At 41.9% G+C, this 26,947-nt stretch overlaps 1 protein-coding gene across 1 annotated transcript in view; it reads right to left on the minus strand.

Annotated features, from left to right (window-relative positions):
- Nucleotides 1–26,947, minus strand: part of BMPR1B (bone morphogenetic protein receptor, type IB) — a 30,842-nt gene continuing 3,895 nt past the window's right edge. The window contains exons 2-10 of the mRNA XM_009696702.1: nt 21,265–21,367; nt 20,193–20,295; nt 13,858–13,954; nt 12,915–13,053; nt 7,478–7,670; nt 6,738–7,035; nt 4,218–4,393; nt 2,702–2,832; nt 1–401 (exon numbers count right to left, since the gene is read on the minus strand). Of these exons, the coding sequence (XP_009695004.1) occupies nt 276–401; nt 2,702–2,832; nt 4,218–4,393; nt 6,738–7,035; nt 7,478–7,670; nt 12,915–13,053; nt 13,858–13,954; nt 20,193–20,295; nt 21,265–21,367 (1,366 nt within the window). The 3' untranslated portion in view covers nt 1–275. The remainder of the gene's footprint in view (nt 402–2,701; nt 2,833–4,217; nt 4,394–6,737; nt 7,036–7,477; nt 7,671–12,914; nt 13,054–13,857; nt 13,955–20,192; nt 20,296–21,264; nt 21,368–26,947) is intronic.

Raw genomic sequence — 26,947 nt, forward strand, 5'->3', positions numbered from 1 at the left:
AAAGCAACATGCATAATCTTAAACCAGTTACTAAAACTGTATTTCCCCGTGTAAACAAGGGCAGACAAGTCTCTTCCAATCTTGCATGTCAAAATTCAGCTGATTTTTGCAAAGGATAGTCTCCCCACAAGCCATCAAACAAACTTACAGCTGCTCTTAAGCATGACTGCATTCAAGGTACTTATTAGCAAAGACTTTCGATACCTCTTCAGGACTTCTGCCTGCACGAGAAAGTCCATTTCCATGGGCCTTCACGAGAGCTGCCTCTGGTCGAGTCAGAGTTTAATGTCCTGCGACTCTGACATTTTGGCAAGCGTTTTCTTGACCCGCAGGGCTGTGAGCCGGGAGGCGGGGTTGTGAGCCCAGCACTCCATCATCAGCTTCCCCATCTGCCGTAGGCACTGCCAAGAGAAACGGGAGAGAAAAATCCCACCTGAGTCAGTGGAAGAGGAGACTGTAGTTGGTAGCAGTGCTGAAAAACTGAAGAGAAAAGGTTTTTGTAAGGGCAGCCAAAAAAAAGAGGAGATCCTGGCTGGTATCACTTTTCAAGAGCTTTTGTTTTCTGTATATTAAGAAGACTTCTCCAAACATGGCAATTACACTTATAATTTATGACAAGTTATAGTCTAGGCTTGGTTGTACACTCCACCAAAGCACTTTTCTTATTTCCCCTTCCCCAAACCCGTGCAGCCGGACCCGCACAAGTGTGGCTCTGCACAACGAGCCCTTTGCTGTATAAATTCAGTGGAATTCGTTCTCCTCAGCCAGCGCCCGTCCCCCTGGAACAGCCCGGAGCGAGCAGGTACCCACAGCTCCTGCCCAGCCACCCCCACCAGAAAGCCGCCTGCGAGCACCCGCCTCGGCTCTGCCCTGTCCCGCTCCTTCCGAAACACAGCCAACCCTCCTCCAGCTCCCAGCAACAGCATTCTTGCTGACAGCATCTTGGCATTGCCTCTGCCATCCTGGCAAAGGAGCACACATCCCTGTTCTGTGTCTACCACCTTCTCCCATATAAGCCATCACAACCGAGTGATGACCCTGTCAGCCTACGGATTTACGTAGATTTGCTTGCTACAATAGGAAAACAGAAGTTTTCCATCTCATCCAACTTGCTCTCCATTTTCACGAGGCTCCTGGCCCAGCAGCAGAGCAGACCCTGACAGGCATTAAGCATGACCGCCACCAGCAGTACCCAGACCAGCCTAACACATTTCAGACTAACGTGGATTTTTAATAAATGTGTTTTGGTGATACGCATGGTTTTATGCACTAACAAGTTTGCCTCTCATCGCTAGAATGCCTGAAGTGGGATTACCGATGACGCTAACCAATTAATCGAGAACAGTTATTCCAACGAGCCTCCCCAGCCCTCAATACGTGCAGTCACAGACCAAACACACACCGTGTCCCACCACACAAAAGCCCTTCCCGGGATCTATACCAACGGCACTTCCTCCAGCGTCTCCACTCCCTGTCTGAAGGCTCAGCGGGATTTGGCTAGGGAGAGGATGAGGCAGGTGAGTCTCGGTTAGATCTTCCCACGCTGACTATTGCACAAGTCCTTGAGCCTCCCAAGGAGGCTGTTTTATTTTTCCCTCACATCCCCAAATTGCCTACATCTCATGACACCTAAATCTTTCATCTACCTGCAGAATATTCATCTACACATTGCTATTCCCAAATGGCAGCTGTCTTCTGCAACTGTAGAAAACTTTACAGCATTAAACTGTACCAATTAACATGATTAATGACCTCTCCTCCACAGCAGCTCGAGAGCAGTCGGCAGGTTTGCCTGCAGTACCTCAACTGTTCGTCTCCAATCCCACAAGCACCACTTCACTTCATTACAGATGCTTAGCAGGGAGAGTTCAGATTCTCCCCCACCCCTCTCACCTCCTCGTTTTATTCTGGACAGCATTTTGTGGATCCTATGTCTCCTCTGAAAGGCCACATCCGTAGGCCTCTTTGCAAAAATGTGAAGAGGTACAAGGACTGTTCTCTGTAAGATGTTACGGGGTGAACCATCTGTGCTCCTCGGTGCAGGACAGCTACTGTGGTCAGTACTATTGAGTATCAATACCGTAAGAGTGAAACTCAGTATCTTGTGCTCATGTTAGGGTAAAATCACAGTAAAATCATGTCTCCAAGCCCGCACACCTGTGATCACAGAAAAGTTGTATGCTCACTTCATTTCAAAGAGACAGGAGATAGTTCCTTCTTTAAAAAAAAAATAAGGAAAAAGGTTGGAATTACAGCCCAGACATCAGTACACGCTGAAGTAGCTGCTAGTACACCAAATATGCTGCCACCACACTATACACTACAAAATAATTTCTCTTTCAAAATTTTTGGCTAGCCACTGATTTAATGCTATTAATGCCAGGAGCAGAAAGCCAAATGAGTGCAAGAGGAAAACAGAGAGACTAAGAAGGTCTGAGCACAGTCTGCTATCGCTGTGGGATCTGGTAGACAGCACATGAGGAACTCGCTTGCAAATATCATAGGCGATGTCCCTTGGGGCTCTGAAACCTTCAGCAGGGATATCTGAGAAGGTCGTGCTCCTTCCCGAGCCCTGTTACACTGTGACTGGTGCCAGCACCAGTGGTAAAGCTCCTCCTCACTCAAAATGATACAGAAATGGGTCAACCTCACTCACTCGCTCTGATTAAAAACACAGGCTGCATTTTAAGAGGGACGATACCTCATCACTGCTCCATCTGTTGGGAAACGACGGGCGTAGTCTCTTGATGCACACAATCTCCCGCATGTCCTCGTACGAGGGGTCGCTGGGCACAAGGTCGTGGTACGGAAGCTGGTATTCCTCAACTATTCCTGAAAGAAGCAATTAGTTGCCCATCACTTGCAGAAGATACCTTCCACTACCCTCTTCCCCTCTCATTTTACAGCAGATTGGCCAGACTGTTTAACAATTAGATGTATTTCTCCTTAAAAGGACCTCCCTGCCCTAGAAGTTTATTCCACAGTCAAGTTCCAACGTAACCATTGCCGTGTAAAGACTGGCCAGGTATCTTAATCCAAAAACGTAGTTACTTGCCAAGTGAGACAGTTTCTACCACTGCCGTCCAGTCCAGCAATCTCCAGTAAGTTATGACAGAAAGAATTATTAGCGTAGGGCCCGTATCAGAGCAATCTGGTAGAGAATTAACCTTGAATTAGGTCTCCTTCTTATCACTGGACCTGGTAAAGGGCATTTCTGTGCCTTTTCAGAACACGGCAAGGTACCATTCTTTGCGCACAGTAACGCTGACAACAATATTACAGATTTTATATCGCATCATTGCAATACACTTTACCAGTTTGTAAACACAGGGATCACATTGCTCATCAGTGAAATTCAGCTTCTGTAGGGTAAGCATGGAGCGAGCATTCGGCACAATACCGCAAGCTTTAAAGACTCATAAAGTCTGCTGAAGGTAGCGTAGACTCGAGAGAGACATGCTCTACTCTTACTTGCCACCAATCTGGCACGTAACCGCTGCCAAGTCATTTCTCTGTATTTAACTTCCCTCAGTGGCAAAATAGAGGTAATAACACCCATCATTTCTGCACTACACTGAGCTCTATGTGCAGAAAGCACACATAGCCTACACATACAAGGACAGATCTACGCCCCGAGTCTGCAGCTGCCTGCATTGCTTTATCTTTGCTGTCCTCACACTTGAATGCCTGATATCAGAAGGAAATGAAGCACATCACTGGTATGACAACAATGTAATAAGTGCCACTTCCCTCTGTTTTTTTTTCCATTTGTCTTGCAAACAGATTATTTATTTTAAATAGTGGCACAGCGTATCCCCAAATTGTTTCTCCTCCTCCTTCTATTTAACTCTAACAAAACAAAGAAATCACTATTTTCTTTCTGCTAAAATAGCTGAATACCCCCAGTCCAGCAAAAATGTGTTGCCATTGGAAAAGGCCCCCAAATGAGTTCTGTACTCCTTCTTCAGTGCAGGCATCCACTGCCTTCAAACGAGCCATTAAAATACAGTCTAAATCTTTACTGTTGAAATAGCACTGACTGATGCTTTAAAATAAATTTCAACAAGAGAACAGATATTAAGAGAGCTACCGATATGCTTTATCCACATTTGTTTATTACAGTAAAAACCGTTACCCAGAGAAAAGGATGTAATGGAAGATGTGGGTTATAAATGGGGTTGATTGGCACAATTAAAAGCAATCTGCCAGCTCTTTACCTCCTGAAACACATCTCCTTGCTATCTCCCAAAGGATGAGTCCAAAGCTGTACATATCGGCCATGATGTACGACTGGAAGTGATTTCTATTCAAGCTTTCATCCAGCACCTCAGGAGGCATATAGCGTTTTGTTCCTACACGGGTATTTGGAGGTATGTCTACCTCGTTTGTATCGCTACAAGAAAAAGAAGGGGGGGGAAAAAAAGGCATCAAACATGCAATCAAGCAGCTTGGAAAGAAAGCAATTTAGATGGGAGAAGTAGTAAATTCACACCACATCCGCTCTCAAACAAGGTCAAAAGTAATGCATAATCCTAATGGAATAGTTCTTACAAGGAAAGCCTCTTGGTGTGAAGGCAACCCTCCTTAAAAGGCTGACCCGCCCGAGGCTACGTTAAGCATTCAAATGCAGGACCACAATGGAGATAAGACTCAACAGGGATGCTGTAACATTTGTGAGATTTCATTAGCATTAGCCTGAGCTCTAATGCTGGTGATAACAATCAGATCTTCATTAAATGCTGTTTTCTTAACATACTCCACCACCTAATGCTTTAGTCTTAGCAATTAATGGAGGCCACTAACTAGCTGGGGCAGTATCACTTAGCTATAGCAAATCAGATCTGCAAAGAAGATGAGCCCTTGCAGACTATTTTTTGTGCATGCATTACGTTTGATCTCTCCCAACCTTTACACATCAAGACGTGTAAACACAGAGACATAAACGTGTAAAAAAATCTAACCAAATGTGTCACACCTCACAGATTGACCAGAAGAGACAACATATATCTAACGGGAAGCAAATTCCCATTAATTATGAGACTGGATTTTTTTTTTTTCCCTTATTAACACAGATTCAGCTGTTACCAGTTTTAACATTTTTAGAAATTTAATATATGGCATATATTGTGGTTTGCTTAAAAAAGTCTGCTTCCCTTTCCCCGCCTTCAAAACATACATATTTTAAATGTGATGGATGCAACAAAATCTCCCAGAATAATTATACAACTTCTCCTGTAATTTTCTTCACCGACAGCAATTTTTTTACCTACTGTTATGAAAATGACAAAAAAAGCTGAGCCTGAGGTACAACCAGTCACCTACACAGTCATTAAATCATACATATGCTGGTGGCATTCAAAATACCTCCAAGAAGGTTACATAAATCTAGTGATCTGCACCGTCTTGCAATATTTCAAATAAAATGACAAATGCAGAGAACTTTACTAAACTCATTAGCTTCAGCAGAGCGCACCTCTTTCAACTACTTTTTTTCTGTTCCTGGTCATTGCCTGAGAAATGCTGTCTAAGGAAGGATTCAGCGTGAAAACAAGCCGAGCACGTAACGTGAATTCTATTTGGACTGTGACAAACGCATATTTCACCTTCTTTTATAGCAACACTTGGTAGTTTCTGGTTCTTCTCAGTTCATACCTTAGCAGTGTGCTGCTCTCTACTTGTCAGGCAAGGCATACCTGCAAAGGGTGAATTCCTTCCCTGACACTTTTACAGCAAACAGTGTATTTCCAAGTTGTTGTTTTCGAGGCCCCTGTTCCTCAAAGTAAAAATATTCCTTTCTCTTCTCCTAAAGAAAGGTCAGGTTCATAAAGGAAAAGTCTCACCAAGAAACCTGGTAGGTAAGTGAATGGTGAGAAGAGCACATAAAAACTGCCTTTCAGTTCAAGATTTGTACAGAATTCTTAAAATTTTTTTTGATACTTCAAGGAGTGCACAGTTTCAAAGCTGACCTCTGAAATGGAAACCTTCAGTCTATGGCCACATCTCTGTGCACAGAAAAATCGGAGGCTTCATAACACACATCTCCATCACCAGGACCACTGCCGAGAGCTCAAGCTCCTCTCGAACGGAGCTGTCAGACAGCGATGACTCCCTTATGAATCCCAGGAGTGAGTAAGCCCCACTTGTCTGCTCTAAGTTGTTTAAACGCACAACCATTTCTTTTTTTTAAATCAAATTTAAAAGCCATTTCAAAAATCAAATCTGTACTTTGGCAATTTGATTTGTAAGAAATTAAACAAAAGGCAGCCGAAATGGGGTGCTTTTCAATAAATCCCAATTAGTAACTTGTGCAAATGATTGGTATTATTCTATACAAGTTGTGAGTGAATTATCTGGGAATCAGACAAGCTGAAAGCTTCACTGACAAGTCTACTGACATGACTTCAACCCATCAGCGCTACATCCTTTTAGTGTGTGGCAGCAATACTCAGCTTGCCATTGAGGGCAAAGTGATGAAAACGGAACCTTTATGCAAATGCAACTAACGTGCTCAATGACTAAAAAGCAACTATTTATATACCTGCATTATGTGTTTACGTGACATTCTGACCCACACACACCCCCCCCGGTAGCCCCACCTCACACACAGATGAGCAAAGCCTCAAAGCTGTGCACACACACCGCACATGCTTACTCACGCATGCTCGCTCAGTCAACAACTAAACCAGCATTTGCATCTGATTTACCAACTTTTTCTCGCCCTCCTCACTTCTACTCACCTGATAAATTTAACAGCCAAGCCCAAATCTGCTATACAGCAGGTGCCGTTCTTTTTCACCAGGATATTCTTACTTTTTAGGTCACGGTGGGCAATAGCGGGTTTGCCTTGAGTACTGAAGATCTCCGTGTGCAGGTGGCACAAGCCACTAACAGAGGAGTAAGCCAGTTTTAGCATGGCTTTTGTGTCCAAGGTAGTGGATTTTAGATAATCATAAAGTGAACCGTTTTCATGGTAGTCAGTGATGAGATACAGCTGGGTCCAAGATCCTGTACCTTTAATGTCTGCAGCAATGAATCCTGGGGAAAAAAAAAAAAGATGATTTGCAAATTAATACTACTCGGGACTTTTTTTGACAGGTCAGAACTCTGGACTGTCAGCCACTTCAATAGTTTTATTTTAATAACATATCTAATTTCTTTCATCTTACTTCCATGCAACTATGCCTCACCTTTGGCCTTTAACATGTTTTCAGAAAGCCCAGGTATGGAAATACAGGTGGCACAAACAGACATGTGGTTCTTGGAGTAATAACCTCCAAACCCCATTATTTTTTAACTTTTATTTATGTTTCAGTAATCCTTGACATATCTTTCTTCTGAAAAGTGCGGCGTGGCTAATTGCAGAGCACAGCGGGTAACAAAGCACACAGGAAAGGGCATCAGACAACAGCAAATACAAAATTATCACATCCTTAAGAAACCTGTACACTATCAAATAATTCTCTGTAATTTCACTCACCAAGAATATTTTCATGTCTCATCAGGACAGTCTGGTAGATTTCTGTTTCTCTGAACCAGCTGGCCTCCTCCGTGGTAAAAAACACTTTCACGGCTACCTTTTCGCCACGCCACTTTCCCATCCAGACTTCTCCATAGCGACCTTTTCCAATCTGCTTTACCATCTGAATCTGTTTTGCAATGGTCCTTTGAACCTGTGAAATGCCAAGACGGGCGGTTACAACTCGATCCACAGAAACCTTCTGTGTTCACCTCCCTCCTCCTGTGTCTCCTTCCCGCGCAGCAAGCCAGCTGGAGAGGGGAATACGCAGCCATTGCGACGTGGATTTCAGCAAAGTTCCGCACTGCGGATGCTCCCCATTTCCCCCCCAGACACACGTTCCCTGCCCAGGCCATTCCTGCCACTGTGAAGAAGCCTTTCCATACATTCCCAAAACGCTACGTGGACTCTCAAGAAAGTTGACTGGTCTGCGTGAAAAAAACATTTGACTACGAACCTTGACATTTTTATTTTCCTGTGGTAGATAGCCACTTCGTGGAAATCTCTTTTCTTATTTTTGGAAAAGCTTTGACAGAAAATACTCCTGGCCACACCAACCCAACCCAAATTCCAAAGGGGTAGCTAACGCATTTCTAATTAAAACAGGGATGTTTGTTACATACTCAACACTGTTGAGACTCAAGGCTAGGGCTCACAAGAGCCAAAAGCATATCAGCACTCTAAAACAAGCAAAATCACTGAAAGCCCTCTTGAAAATCCCATGCCTCATAATTTCAAGATACAAATTTGGTGTTAGGAACCTCAACCACTACTTACAGTTAGAACCCACGTGCTTATATTGATATTAGTAATCATAGTTACACAGCAATAAAAAGAATTTTTTTCCAATAATATGGAAGCATGGCTTTAAATCTGCCCTTTCTAGTGTCCATACCAGCTTTGTCCGCGGCTGTACTGTGAACTGATGCTAAAGTCAAACCATTTCCACAGCTGTAGCATAAGATCAACATACTCGGCAGCATGGCAGAGATATAAGGATGGCAGACCCCACAAAGCAGATTGACTGATTCTACATTTAACGAGCTTTTACGACTACAAAAATCTTGGACAAATAGACACTAACATATTCTCATAGGACTGGAGCATGTCCGCAAATCACGCATTTCTAGAAGTTCGCAAACAAAAACTGAAGTAGATGCTGCAACACAACTCGCTGGTGTTCACGGTTGAGTTGGGTTCACCCTAGTATAAGAGGCGATTAAAATGTCGTCCTCCTGCGCTTCAGTACCTCCAGTTCAATCAGCAGCTTACGGGAAGATTTTACAAAGTTTTGAAAGAAAATAACTTTATAGCCTCCAATGCAAGGAGTTTTTTATCTGGCCCAAGAAATTGGCAAAATCCGGACAAGTGCAAATTCGAGGTCTCTCGGTTTTGCCACCACCCGTATACAAATTTAAAGCAGTTTATTGCAGCAAGTGTGCACTATCTGAATCCCTATGAAATCATATGCATTTCATGTAATCCCAAATATTTTGCAATCTTGACTGACAGAAATGATCAAAATTTGATTTTAAAATCATTTGCTTCCTTTGTTATCCCTGAGAGGTCCAGTGGAAACTACCAGTTTGGTAAAGCAGAGCAGGACTGCCACAACCCCACTGCAGCATGAACATATGTCTAAAGACAAACTCAAAACCTACCAGGTAAGGTCTATTATTATTTTTTTTTAATTATATTTATTATTATTTATAAAGTACTGGTTTTCATATTAGACAATTTAAAGAAGAAAGACATACAGTGGCATTTATGCAAAGCTACTTCAAAAGTCCCAGATTTCTTCTTCTGTCATTTAAACAGAATTCCATTTTTTCAGCCCTGAATTGTATTATTAGACTTCCAAGATGGTGGCTTCAGTGCCATTATTTTTGATTAATATCAGAGACAGCCAACAACAGACATTAGCCTTAATTTTTTAAATTTATTTTTTCTCTTTTATACTCTCATATAGTGATTGAACAATAGTTGCATTACATTGGAATTTTGCTGTAACATTTTGTAATGTCATTTTAGCATTGTTGCTTTCTATTTTGCCCATTTTAAAAATGCATCCTGAACAATAATACAGTTATATCAAATAACTTAATTTGTGTAAACATATGTAATGGCATCATAAAGTACATGGAATTATAATACTTAATGATGAAAAGTTCCTTATTAAATCTCATTAAGAAAATGAAAAACACATTTCTGTTATAGGTTTTCAGGTGGCAGAATACTATGTGAAGGGCCTTAACCTGGTTTCCTCTTGCTAGAACTGGTCAAACGATTTCCTATGAACAATTTATTTTATTTTAAGGAATTTAGCCTGTTATTGAACTATAAACTGATTACGATTTCTAAAACAAATCAGTTAATCAAAATTGTTGGATGAACTGATTTCATAAGCATGCTGAATGATGTGTTCATGTGAATTATTTATACCAAGTGGGGTTGGGTTTTTTTAATTTCTTTTCAAATCTGTATATTTTGCTGCTTAAGCTCTGTGAGCAGCCAGGTGAGGTTACACGGCCCTTTGTTTCCTTGCCCTGACTGGAATCAATTCAATTACCAACTATTTCTACTTTCTGCATTCTATTTTTCTGATGTTCAGCTACTACAGATGAAAATTCAGACTAACGAACATTTTGTAACTTCAGTATTTTGAACAGAGAACTTCATACCTATGGCTGGGATGCAGACCCTTGAAAAGCAAAATTCATTGGAAACGGAATTAGGAAAAAAAAACACGTGAAAAGCGAAGAGACCAAACTGTAACTCAGCAAATTCTTCATACAGACCACTGAAATAAACGTCCTCAGCATCTAATCTCCTTTCCCGATTTTGCATGTGGATTCACAGGGACAACAGCTTCGCCTACACTTCCTGCTCTGCCAAGGTCAATGGCTTTCTCCTTGCTTGCACAGACTTGATTATGCGCTCCAGTTTGTTGGCTCAAAGCCTTGATTTACACCTTACTGCATTTTTTTTTTCTCAGTTTAAAATTTGATTGACAGCAGTTGACCAGCAGCAAACTTTTCTGTCAGAGGTACGACCAGGTCAGTAGAAAGGACGCTTGCTGAATGTCAAAGTATCGATAAAATCTTGGTTAATGCTTGGTTTTGGTATAATATTTGTACCCATTAGAATAAATGTTCTGCACAGAAGGAAAACGTTACTGTTTAGCATAAAGTGACATTTTGTAATAAATTTGCAGCTTACTTTCCTGAAATAATAGTAACTTTCAATGTTTCAGTCTTTGCATAAGAAGTAATACAGTTAAAAATAAACTCTTCCACAATAAAGTCTAGCGCATTATTGTCAGGCACTTTCTATACACTTCTTTCAGGCATGGGCCCAGAGGTATTAATCTGGGCATTTCTAGCGAGCCTGTTAGTGGTTGTAGCTCTCTGGGAAATGCCGCAAACATCTATTACCAAGTGCAAGATTCATTTTAGCTCTTGTTTTTCTTCTCTTCCACAGAAAATCACTACTTGAAGGGAAAGTCTAGGGAAAAAAATGTATGCGTTTTTGTAGGCAAAGGGAGAGGGGAGAAGATTGCCTTCAGGAAGAACACTTGGTCCAGTGGCTGCAAAGTCTCTAGGCTTGAGAGAGGAGGATGGCAGAAGACAGGATGGTTTCTGCTTCATGGAGCACCGGCACAGCCCTGAGAGCTACTGAGCAAGGACCCAGTTGGGATGGCACCTCAGCCATGACAGCAGTTAATTAGCAGAAGTCAGTTTTTCTCTCCACTGCAAGAGTAGACCTGGGGACACCAGTAAGACCATAGACCCCATCTTCAACCAGCTCACTGGCACAGAGGAAGGTTTAAGCAGTCACAACCAGTGTTGCTCCAGCATTTTTGTCTCAAGGGCATCCTAGGATGAAATATCGAGCCACGCACAGCTGCCAGATGCCCCAGGGCACCTGCTACCCATGTGGGCTGCTGGAAACACATCCTCGCAGAGGAAGAACAACCAGGTTCCTTGCGTTTGCTCTGAATTATTATATTATTTCTGTCACTGTAATAAGTAGGAGCACCAAGCGCAGACTAACACCTTGGTGTGGCATGTGTTATGCAAAAAAAACAAAGCAGAAAAAGCAAGAATGCCTCACAGTTAAATCAATTGGAAGCACTCATTAGGAATGGTCCTAATTTGTAAGCATGATCCCTCCCTTTCAGTGGCTGCTAGAAGGCATGGGATGTGACAGAACTTTCTTAAAGCCTAGACCTCAATGATGGAGTTCCGCTCATCAGAGCAAAATGACCGTGGGTTTTCCGTGCTCAGTACCAGTCACAGCACCCACTTGGCAGCTTGGCCTTTTTTTTTTCTCAATAGCTATGTTAATTGTCAGAAAATTGGATTTTTAAAAAAGTCAGCACTTTATTTAAACAGGACTCTAAGCGCTTTCTCCTGCCAGAACAAATTGAGTTTAGTCAGATTTTCGCCAACCACTCAGCCTGTTACTTCATTTTAAGGAATTATAAAACTTCCCATTTTATTTCTTCTTTAGGGTGTAGAAAAAGGTGTGTGGGCAAACACCAGATAAATAGTATGTAGTACTTGGAAACTGGACAACATCTACAGTAATAGGATCACTACAAAATAATAGGTTTGGGAGACAGGAGGGACATATCTTCTCTGAAAAATGAAAATGAAATCTACTTCAATTTCTCAGAGGCATGATTTTAAATAAGTAACCTGGCTTTTTTTTTCAGTGCTAAAAAGCAACGATGACCCCCAGAAACAAAAACCTCTGGTGAAGAGAACTGTTTTGCCACAGAAGGTGAAACTTCTGCCTTTTTAGCAGGTGAGCTCAGGGGGCTCAGTCGTGCTGGAGTCAGTTCAGAAATAATCACAAACTCCATCCCTGTGCCTTTCACCTTTGAGATTGCCATACCACAAGGAAAAATAATTCGCTCTTGACTTCTGAATGCAAAGTGAAGTCTACACATAAAAAGGTTCCAAGTTTGATGAATTACAGTTCCCTTTATATAAAGAAAATGTGTCAGTGTTTGAAATGCTATTGTGTGTTGCACATAAAAAGCAAGAAAATAAGATCAGCGGGCCAGTTGCTGTCCTGTACGCTTGGGTAAATCCTGATGAATTTCTGTGAGCTCTGTTAGCCTGTACTTACCCTATGAGATCTAAAATAAGAAATGAGGTGAGGTAAAAAAAATACCTAAATTTTTTTAGCTTAGTCTACATGAAAAAAAGTCTCCTGCTTCTAAACCAGCTGTTCTCCAGCTGAAATCCTTCTCATTTCTGGGAGAAAAAAAACCCCAAAACTGAAACACAACTGAGGACACCCAAATATAATTTCTTGTGCCTCATTTTGTCTTCTCCCTGTATGCATTTTTGCGTTTTAAACTTGCATTAAAATAATATTGCTTCCTTACCAGGAGAGGGAGCCCGGAGCCGCTCCCTGAGCTCTGGGACTGCTCGATCAAATCCTTCAGGGACTCTCCAGGGGGAATGTAGGTCTCATCCTGCTCCAGCCCGATGCTGTAGTGGGGCCTCGTCTCCTGGCGTTTGTATCTGCCGTTTTACAGGAAAGTGAAATTAGCTTGGAATACAATGAACACACGTGCAAGGAATCATGCACATCGTCCTTCACGTTTGCTTCATTTATAGACTCGCAGCCTCTTCAGCTTCCCTGAGCAATATGCTGGAGTCCCTGCCCAAAATTATCTATTTTATTTTTAGCGACTGTTTTCACATCAAAATTCTTAAGTATAAAATGCAAAGACCATACAATCTGGTGTAAGTTTGCAAAGCAACCAAATGTTTTTCTTTCAGAAACTTAAATATGTTTGAAACACAGACCAAGTAAACACCCAGTTCTATTTTACTGACTGCAGTGGATCTTTCAGGAGCCAGAGGAGCTAAGGTCATGGGATCTGGGACTATTTAAAAAACGTGACAAATTATTTAAACATAACCCACGTAGATTATGATAACATTCTAGACATATTTACTTACATTCCTGTATTCTTCTCTTTTTTATGATCAGTTCTTCACCACATAAACACATTCAGGAGCCTTAGGTTTATTTATCCTGTATAAAGTTTGTCCTGTGGCTTTCTTATACCCAGTAAAGAATAATCTGTGTGTTTCTACCTGAATGATTTTTTAGGATGTTGGGCAAAAGATGCTATATGAAATACGTCACAACATATACCTGTAACTAGCATGAATAAAATACACTCCTCATCATAAAGTTACAGTTTCTCATTTCTTTTTACTTAAGGTCCATGTCAATTTTTTCAAATTCCGAAGTCTATAAAAAGATAAATGTTGGGAGGAACATTAACAAGCTAGTGAAGTATTCCCCTTATTTACCTGAAGTAGCAGAATATGATGATAAGCACCAGAAGTATACTGCACACAGTCACCGAGATCAGCAGCGCCTTGTGGTGAATGTTTCCTTCAGCAAAGTCTGGGGTTAAAAAGAAGGAAGGTGGAAAATTTGGAGAGGGAGGTGGTACAAAGTCAATATTAAAAGACACACACACCTTAAAGAGTGCAGCAAGCACAAGATTGTTTCCTTTCTTTTCTACTGAAGTCTTATGCCAGATACTCCTGAATTCCCCAGGCATTTTGTGCGCTTCCTCTTTGACCCTCACTGACCAGAGCAGAACCAGCATCTCCAAAAACCTATTTGATTTTTCAGCCCTCACTCGGGCAAAACATCGCCTTGACTTGCAATTCCCTGTTCGGCTCTGAATGAAAAATCAATTAAGACCCGTGGCTCTGTGTCTTAACCTAAGTGATCGGCCAGGACATACAAAAATTACTGCCTCTATCTTAAATCACTCTTATTAAGTAGTATCCTATCGAGCAGTTAATATAAAAAAACCAGAATGATTGCGTTTATCCTAGGAGGAAAGACACAGCGGACCATCCAACCTTCATGAAGGCAGGCCACAAGAGACCTTGAAAGTATATATCCATCACTGCAGACTAAACCATCTCTCGGACCCTGTTTTAAACACCTGATCAGGAATTTTCTCCTCCGTTCACTCTACAGCAGCCCCGTGTGCCAGCAAGTCCTTCCTATCCTGGCAGGCAAAACTCTCCTTCCAGCTGCTATTCTGTAAAACACTTTGGAAATGAAATGTGTCAAATAACTTGTAGAAAATGCTATTACATAGAAACTACTAAAATGTTTCAGTCAGTCTTTGCATGGGAGACTCATATTCTCCTTTAAAGTATACCGTTAATCTCCAAATTCGTATTCTCAACTCAGGCAAGCGAGTCTGACCTTCATGCGTGCTCCTCTGCTGACAAACAAACAAACCTAGCATTACTCTTCTTTAACCTCCCCTGCCCCCCAAACTCTCAAAATTAGGGTATTTCAGCACGCAGATACACACATCGCCCTCCCAAAGCTATATGGTATAACGCAAACGAGGATTGTGTTTTCTGAAGCTCCTCCAGCCTCGCTGCCTTGCATCTTTCACGCTAATGCCCAACAATCGTAAAATGCAAGAAATCTATCCCTATCGACTCAACCTGGAACGGCACTATTACGTTTCGGATTTACAAGGGTAATGAGACAAGGAGATTCCTAAGGGACTCTTGGTTTACTGTCAGTCTCTTTTATTTTGAAGATCCAGTTTCTCCTTCTGTTTTTGCCCCCAAACTATTTCTTTCCTTCCCCTTTCCACTACAAACAGAGACTACCTACCAACGCACCTTTTGATCAACGCTGGTCATGTTTTAACCTGCCATTACCTGCTCTGGGAGCATTAACAATGTAAACATTCAAGACACGGCCGATGCTTTTGAAAGGGGACACTGACATGATGTCCATCAGGAAAACACTGGAGCCCATATCATTCTCCCTGCCCCAGCAGATTCCTACCTGGCCTGCCACTCCAAGTGGGCTGCGAGCCGAAACCGAGAGCCCACCGGGGAATGCAAGACCTCTCTCGCGAAGGCGACGGCTACTCGGCAGGGCTAAGGGCTCTTGTTCATGCTTTGTAAGCAGCCTGTGTCGGCCAGCCATTTCCCTCTAAAATGTGTGGTTTGTAACAGTTTAAGATGTCGCAGCTCATCAGCTGATGAGATGATAAAAAAAGCATGCTGACCATATCGTGGGATTTTATACTTGGGAGAAACCTGGATATCTGTCCACAGCAAGGGTTTTCCCGCTTCACAGAATAAGCCACGATGGAAGTTGGGCTTTTGTGCTTTGCAGTAATGAAGGCTGATGTCAGATGCAGAGGGAGCAATTCAGGTCTTCCTCGTGCTTGCGTATGCTAGACCTTAAAGCCACAAAGCCTGTGCATTTACACAGACACAAAGTGTGGCTCTCCCAGAACTTGTAAAGCACCCATACTGTCCATGCTGCCTGTGTGTGTCCGAGTACGTACATCTGGGATAGGGATGATAAAGATGTTGAAATCTTGAGTCAAATTCTGATCATTTTTAGGGTTCAAATGATCCAAGCCCTGTGCTCAATATTTCTAATGGGCTTCTCCCATTCAAAAAAGTAAATAAACACAGTTTGATTTTCCCACAGGCCAGAAGGCATTTTGGAACGGTCGTGTAGCTCTCAAACAAACTTCAGACTGCTCCAACACTGCAAAATTTTTTGGTACCCGAATGCAATTACGTGAAGCAAGTGCAAGGAAAGCATACAAGACATAAAGGAACGCGTCTTGGTCTCCGTGCTGGGAGCGGCTGACGCAGACTGCAGCAGCAGCGATGCTTACGTTCTTGCAGCAGGTGATGGCCCCAGGCTGGCAGGGTCAGCTAACGGAGCTTTGGTAGTGATGCACTATGCACAGCACGGGCATGCAACTGGCTCTCACAGGAGAGGAGAATAACTTCCATATGTCTTTATATTTATTTGGCTATGTATGATGAGAGGCAATACTGACGATAAGTGAGCTGTTGTCTCAGCTTTCAGATACTTCCTGGATTTTCAAAGCTTTTTGGCAGAATTTCATTTGCTTGCTCAGTTGAGGACTTCATAAACCCATTGGCGCATGGACAACTGAAGGTTAAAAGCATGCCCCCATTCTTACACCAGCAAAGTCTGTTTGTTCTGCTGAACTGAGCCAGGCTGGTGCTGCTGGAGACCAACTCTTCCCTCCTGCTACAGCCCATGTAGTTCCCCACAGAGCAGCAGGACAACTCTCCCTTTCCCTGCACCATTTCTGGCACCTCCCTGACCAGGCAGAGGGATGGGGCAGCTCAGCTGTGAGACGGCTTAATCACTGCCTCGTGGGCTCTGTGATGAAGACTGCGGTGGGTACCAGTTTGCGTGATGGAGATACTCTGTCCTCTAGGAAGTCCAGTGCTGTGCTTTTTAGTGTTAAGTGTTATGTTACTTGGCAACTGCAACGTGCCAAGCAGCAGGGTGATGAGAATAAGCAGTAGCTTCCAGAGAGGCAGCAAGGAGTGATCACCAGGAGCACGGTGAGGGGAGCGCAAAACAAACACGCTGTAGGTTTGGGAAGCTTCTTCACATACCTCGGGGCTGGCTGATCACAGCGAAGCCCAGCAAAGAGCATGTCAACAGTTTTATGTTGTACGACAACAGTGGTGCGTCCTGGTGTCAGTGCTGAGCAGCATAGCAAGGGAGAGATGGCAACAAAATGAGGGTCTTTGGTGATATCAAGCTGCCTCTCGGTTATTTCCCCATGATGTCCCCCTCCTCCACCACTCGTTCCCCTCCCTCTGCCATCCGCAGGACGGTGCTGAGGAGTGCACTGAAAATGCCACCCAGCAGGTTCAAGGGAGAAGTCAGCATATCAAAGGGAGAGGAGGTTCTCCTCCCTCCCCAGGTCCCTCCAGTTCACAATGTTACGGTTATCCAAGTAAAAACTGCAGTGAAATCTGAGGCGTGGAGACTGTGCACACACATCAAACCCCATCGTTCCTCCAGTCATTCCCTTGCCCATTCATCACTAGCTCCACAGGCAGGGAGCCAGACACGGTGGCACCACCACTTCTGCTTATATAGGCTCTAAATCAGTAAAGACATATTTCTCCTTTCAACTGGGCTCAGCCTGTGCTTTTGCTGCGATTTCCAGGAATATCTTTTATTGTTTAAAGCAGAGGTGTTGTATCAGACCCAATTATGACTCTCATTTCCTTATTAAGACAGATGTACAGCTGGGACGAGGACTTTGTGGTTTCTCTGGGGTATTTTATCCTGCTAGTTCTGTACTGGGATGAGCTCAAAAGCTAGGCTTAGCTGTTGTTTCTTCCATCTTCCATAACAAGCCTTGCTTTGACCAGCATTAATTCTCCTAGCTCAGCTCCCACTTTCATGTATGTGGTCCTTTCTTGTCATGGGGGGCAGGGGCAGGTAAAACCCAACTTTCCAGCCCATGCCAGGTCTGGAAAAGCACTTTCAGAACACAAGTCACATGCCTTTATAGATGTTACCTTGGTGCATAGGTTAATTTGCAGTTCAGCAACCTCTGACCTGCAGCTGGACACTCTCCCTAGCCTCTGTTTCCCATGAGATATGACCTCGGATGTAAGTTCATCAGGAGCAAAATTTCTGTTTGTTTTTAAAATGCTGAGGAACATACATATTTTTCATGGAATCCTGGAGGTCAGAAGGTTGTTCCTAGAAGCTTGTTTGAAAGTTCATCTTCTCTTTCTTTGTACTTACAGTTTATGTTAGATTTGATACACAATTCTAACAGTACTCAGTCAATCACAGCCTAACCTAAACGCTTCCAATAGAAACAACGATCACAGCCATAGTACTGGGCACTGCCAGTAGCTGTATACACTGCCAGTATTTGTACCTGGTTGCATTGAGGATCTACAGTTCAAACAATGGCTTTTCTCTGAGCTTTCATACTAGGATACGGCAATGACAAATTAAAACAGGCCTGGCACCAAGAATGACATATTTACTTCTGGTTTTAATAAAGGTGCTGATCTCAGCCCAGTCCAGCCACATTTAACGAAGCAGCTCCTGAAATGCATTTGCACAACATACCATCAGGCTACCGGTAGTGTGAGAGCTTATTTTAAACAAAAGTCTTCAGAATATGCTGAGTGAATACATTGCCTTTTGTTTGTCATGCTAAAACAGACAACTTTGCAACACAGAGTAGCCAGAATTTCCTGTTCCAACTCTATGAAATTTTTCTTTCAACAAATATTTTCTCTGCTGTTTAATGGGTCTGCCACCACGGTGCCCAAGTGATGCTTTATTTATCCATATACACACAGAGCAAACCCAACATGGATCCAAACAACTTCTGCCACTACATAAAGCTTGTTTTATTGCTTTCTGTATAAGCAGCAGATAGTATTGCCAAATAACTAAAATCTTAATGAGGCAGATGTCTAGTGCTAGGCATTGGTTCAGTATTTTTAAGTAGTTTTAACATAGAATAAACTCAGTCAGCAGCAAGAAGAAATCACGGCAGTGTTTTCCAAACTGAAATGGTATTTATTGATATACTAAGTAAGTGTGAACAAATATTGACTTCTTTTTGGAGCTTCTCTCTCAGTCCAAAGAATTTTTTAAAATGAAAACAACAACAAAGTAGTACATAACTCTTATGTTGGAAGTCAGAATTTTATGAGTTTTCGCTGATTTAATGGCTTGCTAGTAAACAGTGAAATATTTACATACTACTCTCCATAGGCCTGATTCTGCAGCCCATCTGTGCAGAATTTCATAGGTGTGAAGGGAACAGCTTACATGAGTGAAGGCTTTCTCTGAGCATGCATTTGTGTAAGTATCTGCTGTTTGCATAATTAACACTGCATCTGCACACTGATCGGGATTTTCAACTCAGAATGCCACGATTACAAATTCTCCTGCAACCTTGAACTGACTCTCGCAGACTAAACTCCATGCTGACCACCACAAATCTTGGCTGTTGCTGCCAATACCAAAGAGTTTATCATCGATGTATTTACACTTACTTAGGAATACATTTCTATAAAATGTATTCTGCAACATCCATTCAAAATCATTTTACTAATTTTCAGAAAGTGATGTTTAAACAAACAAACAAACAAGCTAAAACCTTGCACCAGAGTCTGCTAAGTTAATACGTGTCCATTTGTTCTCAAATAACAAATAAAAAATAAAAAAAAAACAGTGCAAGAATTCTTACTCTACATTCTATTTTCAGCTACATTTTTCAAGTACAAAATCCACTTTAGTGACTAGTTATTATCCTAGTGCTGGATTATCAGGTCTTTTAAATAAGAAAAGCTTCGGCCAACTTGAACTAACTGATTAACCACTGGAGACCTGGTCACAGATGTGCGTGGAGTTACAAACAACAGTAATGCATGTTGCGGGGACTAGAAAGAGGAATTAATTTTATTATCAGGCTAAAAACATACTCAGCAAGACGCATCCTCTTCCATGACTAACATAAGTCTTTGGGATGATCACTGATAGCCAGCAGGTCTGTGCTAGGACAACACTGTGTGACTCAAATGCATCTGGTGCTCACTGCATGTATGCAACAGGAATAACAGCAAATACCAGCAACCACAGGTCAAGGCACTGCTCCCCACATGACCTATAGGAATTCCGCGATACTGTTTAACGCAATTTATCTCTCTAATAACGTGCAGTTGGAGGGGGGTGCTTTGGTTTTGGCTTTGTTTCTTCCTAAGGCACAAAGAGCAACAGCAGAAAAAGATCAGCTGGGACTGGATTTACTTCCCCTTACCTCGATTTTTCAGCGGTGGCAGCGTAGGGTGAAGATGTTTGTTACAGTAATCTTGGCCTGTGCAACATTCAATAGATCTTCTTTGGTGTGGAATAGGAGTATCCTGCAACAAGCAATTTGATAAAAAGCAAAGTAATTATGTGTGTTGTAAATATACACCTTGATTCTGGTACTTGAGAGAAAGATGTGCTTGTTAGCTGGACGGCAGTCTGTTACAGATTTCTAGGATGTGTGGAGTAAGGATTTCTGCCACCGAGCGTACCCAGCAACATTTCACCTAGATAATTAAGGGATGAATTTACCCCTAACGTATTTCTACTGGTGCACTACTGCTGCAGAAGGGACTGATTGACTTTAATGGTGCCGGACAGAACAGTGAAAGTCCATCAGTTAGACTTACGTTACAAAAATAAGTTCCCGTGGGTATTCAAAACAGTTTAGCCAGACTGATACAGGAATTGCTGTGTGAACTAATTTAGCTGCTGCTTCTGCTCTCACCGGAAGCCGGGTAAAATACCTGCCATGGACCTTGATGGCTAGACTGTTCCTGTACTCATGTAAAATCATTTAAGGTTAGTGTCAAGAAAGGTAAACACTTTAGAGCCACCTTGCTCCATTGTCCACACCCTCCCATTCCTGCAGCGAGATTTGCCCTCCATCAGATGATCGCTGTACTTGAAGAGAATTTCTGGCTCCAGAAATCCAAAACCAAAGTGCAACTGCATCTAAGACATAAAGGTTGCTGCGGTCCATCAAATAACATCCCAACTGACTTTAGCTACCATGGAGACTTCAGGAATTAGACTGCATTTCTCTAAATTCCACCTTCCTCTGAGCAGGAGCATTACCAGTAACAGCTGTGCCAAAACCAAAAACTGAAGTTACTGTCAGCGGCAGCTATAACATCACCTTTTGGGCATATAAAGGCACTCCCCTCAGCAATCAATGCAGAGCCACTACCTGCCAAATGAACACAAGCAAGAAACATGGATATCCTAATGTCTGTTGACTGCACTTCATCTGAAAGCTATCAAAAAGCCAAGTAACACTCTGACAGCAAATGCCTTCTTACCCGACACTGGAAGTCCGAGCCCTCTAATCCAAGACACCCCTTGGTGACTAAATGTCCACCGGACTCATCTTCTTCTATTATGGTGAAGCAGTAGCCATCAGTGCTGAGGATTGGAAAGAATGAATCAGGAAAAGGCTTTGAAGTGAAAAACGTGCTGCTGAATATAGTCTTAAACTTTGTTCCTTGCAAGGCAAATCTGCCATTAACAAACTGACGTACTAAGGGAGGCTGGAAGACATGCAGCCCAAGAGCCGACAGTGCTGCGGACCAGCTCTTGCACACACAAAGGAGTTCTGCCTTGGAGTTGACTGACTTACCTTTCCCACATTTCACAGCTCTAAACCCCACTAACAAACATCTCAATTCTCTGCCTATGGTCATTTTGTTGGCCAGTGTGTTAAGACTCTGGAGACCTATATAAATGCAAGCATCAACGCTACAGCAGGTCTGCCTTGTGCGTGGCAACAAGGCACGGATATTTGCATCACAGGGGAGACCTGGAGAAAGAAACATTTTTAAGATACTAAACATAAAATATTATAAAGAGTGATTTGTGATGCCTGTTTTAACCATATTGCAAACTGCAACACTCTTGTGTATGAGTCCTTGAGTTACCATCAACACCCTTCATAACTGTTTACTTGAGTTATAAGCCTGAAGTGATCCATAATGCTTCCGTTTACAAGAACGTGCACCAGGGAGGACAAGTATACTAACAGATGGCTAGATGGTGCTGGTGATAAATGTCCTTCCTCAATGAAGGTCAAATGCCTGAATCCTATGGAAAGAGGGGGAGGAGGGCACAAAAAGGATGGCTGCATTTTACTGAGACTGCTGTATATTAATTTCTCAGCACTCTGAGGGATAGACGTAATGTCTGTAAGAAACACAAATTGACTGATTTGCAGGAAGAGGATCCAAAAATAAAGAAAAAACTCTTTAATAGAAGACATTTAAGTCACATAAAAATAAAATATTCTGTTATTTCCCCAGGAAAATAACACTGGTTATTACGTGCAATGAGTATTTTTCAGAAGAGAAGAAACAAACTCAGTTAAAACAAGGAAATAAAAAGAAAAGAGGATTAGAAAATTTAAACGCAGCAAAATTTCAGAATATTTGCTCCTTACTTGAATGAAAGGAGAGTCTAATAGAGTAACAACAGCAAAGGCAATGAAGATGTAGGAAACGAGAGGCACAGTTACACATATAAGAGATAAACACAATTTGTAAGTATTAGCTACACGACAGAGAGATGCTGGATAGGATCATGTCAAACATTTGCTGTGGCATATTTTTATATTAGTGCTGAAGGGTCTAGCCACAGTAAGCTTATTACTTATAATAATAATCTATCATGGGTTATTTACTTCTGGATTTGAAAAGTAACCAGTTGCATGTTATAAATTACTTTCCTGGAGAAGCGAGCGATGACTTCTACCCTTCTTTGACATTGTGCATACGAGTAAGGCAAAGGAGACAGCAACCTTTCTGGGCAACGACCACCTTGATGTCATTGCCTAAGCTTAAAATATAGGAACAATAGGATTGCCAAGAAGAGAGACTGTGAGGAATCCATTAGAGTAGAATATTATATTAGATTAGATTTTATTTGTTTGCATGGTGCCTTTGATTCAAAGTAATGAGCAAGTTTAACCCAGGGGACAGAGCAACAAAACAATAAATTACAATCAAGTGAAACACAAAAATGAACTCCACAGCTAACAGTCCCCAGCAAAAAACAAAACACTCAGTTCACCGAAGGAAAGCAGGGGAAGGAGAAGGCAAATAGCCAAAGGGAAAAAAGAAGCAGGAAAGTCAGTACTTTGATTTCTTTTTTTTTCTGATGTGCCATGGGACTCTGATTCTTAGCTCATTTCTGAAAATTAAATTCAAGCTCCTCAAGCATTTTAGTCCGTCTGAAAATTTTACTACAAATTTAAAAAGACAAAGATTGGATAGAGCAAAACAGAAAAGTTACAAAGCTCCAACAAAAAGGATAAATCATATTCTTTATAGACAACAGTAGAGTAATTAAGGGAAAAGTGCGAGACAATTAAAAATAGCAATGTCGAGTAGAATAAACATTGGTACTGCTTGTTTCTACCTCTAAGAAAAAAATAAAAAGTTTTCATGCAAGGTAAGAACTCATTGAAAATTTCTCAGGTGTTTGGGCGAGAGGTAGAAGTGACTCTTCTAAGAAGAGTCTCTTACCTGCTTCCCCCCTCCCACCCCTGACCTCTTCTCCAGGTTCAGAGGATGTCAGACGGACCACACACCCTGCAAGCAAAGGGCAGGGCATACCCCTGAGGTTTTAGCCATCAGCCTACCCTCATACCTGCCTATGGCAGAAAAGAAACTGTTCTTACTATTATAACAAGTCAGAAACAAGTCAGGTAAGTCTGCATCGTCTCCAATTTTACGTTTATTTTGGCGTCTGCACAAATATAAACCTATGTACGTTGCTGATACATGCAAAGCAACACAAAAAACCTACTCTCCATTTCCTAGCAAAAATTTGTAGTATATAACTACTATTTTCTTAAACTCTGTAATTTGAATTCTGTGTAATTTGAATCTGCGAATGGTGTGTAAAGAAGGAACTCAATCTGATGTTATGGAATACATCCCGGTACACATCCACTAATCTCTTCCACTAAAGCATCGTCTTATTAGCATATTGTGCAGGAGAGCAATTAAATGCTTTTTGGATGTGATCACTAATAAGCACAGATTTGGTGTGTCACATATTTGCCAAGAGCGAATTTTTACAGCCAAGGCAAATGCCAGGAAAACAGAGGGAGCTAATGGTGGAAACACTGACAGACGCTGATGTAGAAGGTGCTGCTACAATTACAGATCACCAGAAAGAAAGAGGTGATCTTAACTGAGACCTTTACTCAATGTCAGAAGAGGAGCAGAGGCCAACAGCAGCTTTGCAGCTGCTCACACAGATGTCCTCGCTGGCCAAGAGCCATTTCTCACAGAAGATGTGATATCCCAGCTACCAAAACTTGACTGCTGAAGATTTCCTGTCCTGCTCTCTGTGCATGTGATGCAGCCAGGGATGGCAACATATAACTTGGAAAAGCAACGTCTTTCCCTCGTTCTGCGCCTATCACAAACAGACGGGTTAAAAAACTTGATGAAAAGATTCCTTAGCTTTAATTTTATTTGCAATTGAGTCCATACAAGTATTACTATTTTTGTCCACTCCTCCTCTTTGTACTCCTGGTTTTGAAATCAGAAAGAGCTACAGCACCTTTCCATTTCCAGCCAAAGCAACATGACAAGTTTCTGCATTGTTTCAAAAAATGATCAAAAATATTAGGTGATATTATGTACAGAAACTGGGAAGTTCATATTCTCCTGTAAAGACTGGCTGAAATAATCTAATTCAAAAACTGGCTGACTCCCAGTTTGCATCTAATTCACCTATTTTGTTGCATCCTTCACTTAAGAAAGATAATGAAGGCCAATTTAGCAAAACATTGTCTTTGGACACCATCCATAAAATAAAGAGTCACTGTAAATGTGTTCAACACAGGCTAATTTTTCAGAAAAAATAATATAGTTAGCAGCTGTGCACCAGGGAAGTAACGTGAAACCAAGTGAGAAAGAGCATTACACAGTTGTCGAGCCAGATGCACCTTCAGATGTTTGCACAGCTACTCTGAAGGCAAGGAGAGACACACAGGTGTAATAAAGCAAAGAAGGTGGCTCACAGCATCTGGCCACACTGGTCTCCAAGATGGTGATGCTAGTCCTACCACACACCCTCTGCTGTCTATGGTACCTTTTGGCTCTCTGGTTACTCAGTGATAACTCTACACATAGAGAGAAGGAGGGTACCCAACGTGTCCCAGCAGAGCATCTTTTCGTACATCATATATAGGTCTACCGATCAATATTTTCTCTATACTACCTGCCCATACTATTCTCCCAGACATAGACATGACTTGGCCCAACAAATGTGTCTTGCTCTACTAAATCAAAAATCAGATCAAACAGTTCTCCCTGACACATAGGGTCACAACGCAGAAAACAAGTCATTATGCCGATCTGTGAGGGAGAGCCCTAGAAACTGTCCAGGCTTCATACTGAGTACCTGAGATTTGATGGGTCTATAGACTTGATAGCACAAGCTGGGTTATGGTAATAGCACAAAGCACGGGTACCTCTGCATTTTCACCAGGGCTCTCTAGGACCTTTCACTTACGTCTAAGATCCTTTTCAGTAGATGTGAGAACTACCAAGAAGCAAATAGTCAAAATAAAGCTACTCATCTTCCTCTTTTCCTTTTATTCCTTTCTTTTGTGTCCAAAATTTAAACACAGACCAAACGTTTTCTTTTACTTGACCTGAAGACTACACTGCAGTTGAATTTATACGGTGTATCTTCTTCATTAACACTAGGACAGATTTAACATGGATATTTGCTGTTTCGGAATTGTTTTTGGTATAAGTAAATTCAATACGCAAGGGAAGCCCTTAGGTGTTCCAGCACTTGCTGCACAGTAACACCAAAGTACTCCCACATGCTAAAACACCATCCCAGAGTAATGCAACAGGTCTCAATACAGGGAGACTGGACTTGCGTTACTATTTAGCTTAAGGTTTCTATTAAATACCTAACGGAGAAGCCCTGAACAGAACTAAGGAATTTGTGGGGCACAGTTGAAAAGCATGGGAGGGGGACTTTGCGTTTTAGTTTAAGCACTTGGGGTGAAGTCACCTGCTGAGCCACGTATAAGACACACGGCCCTGGCAGAGCGGGCAAGGAAAGACTGGAGCTTGTAAGAATTTGTCTCTGTTGACTTTTGGGTTTTTGTTTTAATCATCAAAGGGGACTTATCTGCCTCTTGTACAGCCCTGTGTACAGGATTACATTAAAAAGTAAAAATAAACATAAAAAAAATCAAAAGGCTAACTTGTAAGATCTCACCATAGCTCCTTTATCAGAAAATGTTCAACTTTACCCTAAAAATTAACGCTGCTTAAAACAAAAATTGCCTGAACTGAGTGCTTTGGCCCACTGCTAAAATCTTCTTCCTTCTACCTTCCAAATTACAAAGAAAACTCAATCCTATCATCTGGAGAACAGAAGAATGAAAATAACATCGCCCAAGTGAATTATCACCTCTGGTAACACTGAAAAAGCAACTTAATTATTTTATTGCTTCAGATAATCACAGCTACCTCAAGACACAGCTGGGCAGAAACACAATCAAGACCAGTAGGCAACACATAAGAAATTAAAGTCTATCAGCCTGATCTTTAGAACTGTCAGCATTTATTTGTGAATGGAAAACAGAGTACAACAAGGCACCTAATCAGCCTCTGCCTTTACTGCAATCCCATTACAGTCAAACCCAATTACATCTAACACTACTTTTTAAAATATGCAATTAATTATGATTAGACACAACTGCCCGTGCATTCACTTTGTACACACAAAACTTGAGCAGTAAAACAAGGTCCCGGTTGTGTTCAAAGCAGCTTTGAGCTCCTTTACTGAAAGCCTTTTATGAATCGCACAGACGTTCAGAAAGAAGAATAAAGTTTCAACACGCTGCAGGTTAACACACCCCTTACAAGCAGAGGATTGGGAACCTTCTGCAAAGATCTTAATTGTCAGGGCCCTGAGCGCACTAATGAGCTTCAATAGCCCAGAGTGGCCCCA

The sequence above is a fragment of the Cariama cristata genome, unplaced genomic scaffold (genome assembly GCF_000690535.1).
Source record: "Cariama cristata isolate BGI_N322 unplaced genomic scaffold, ASM69053v1 scaffold11280, whole genome shotgun sequence".
NCBI classification, from domain to species: domain Eukaryota; kingdom Metazoa; phylum Chordata; class Aves; order Cariamiformes; family Cariamidae; genus Cariama; species Cariama cristata.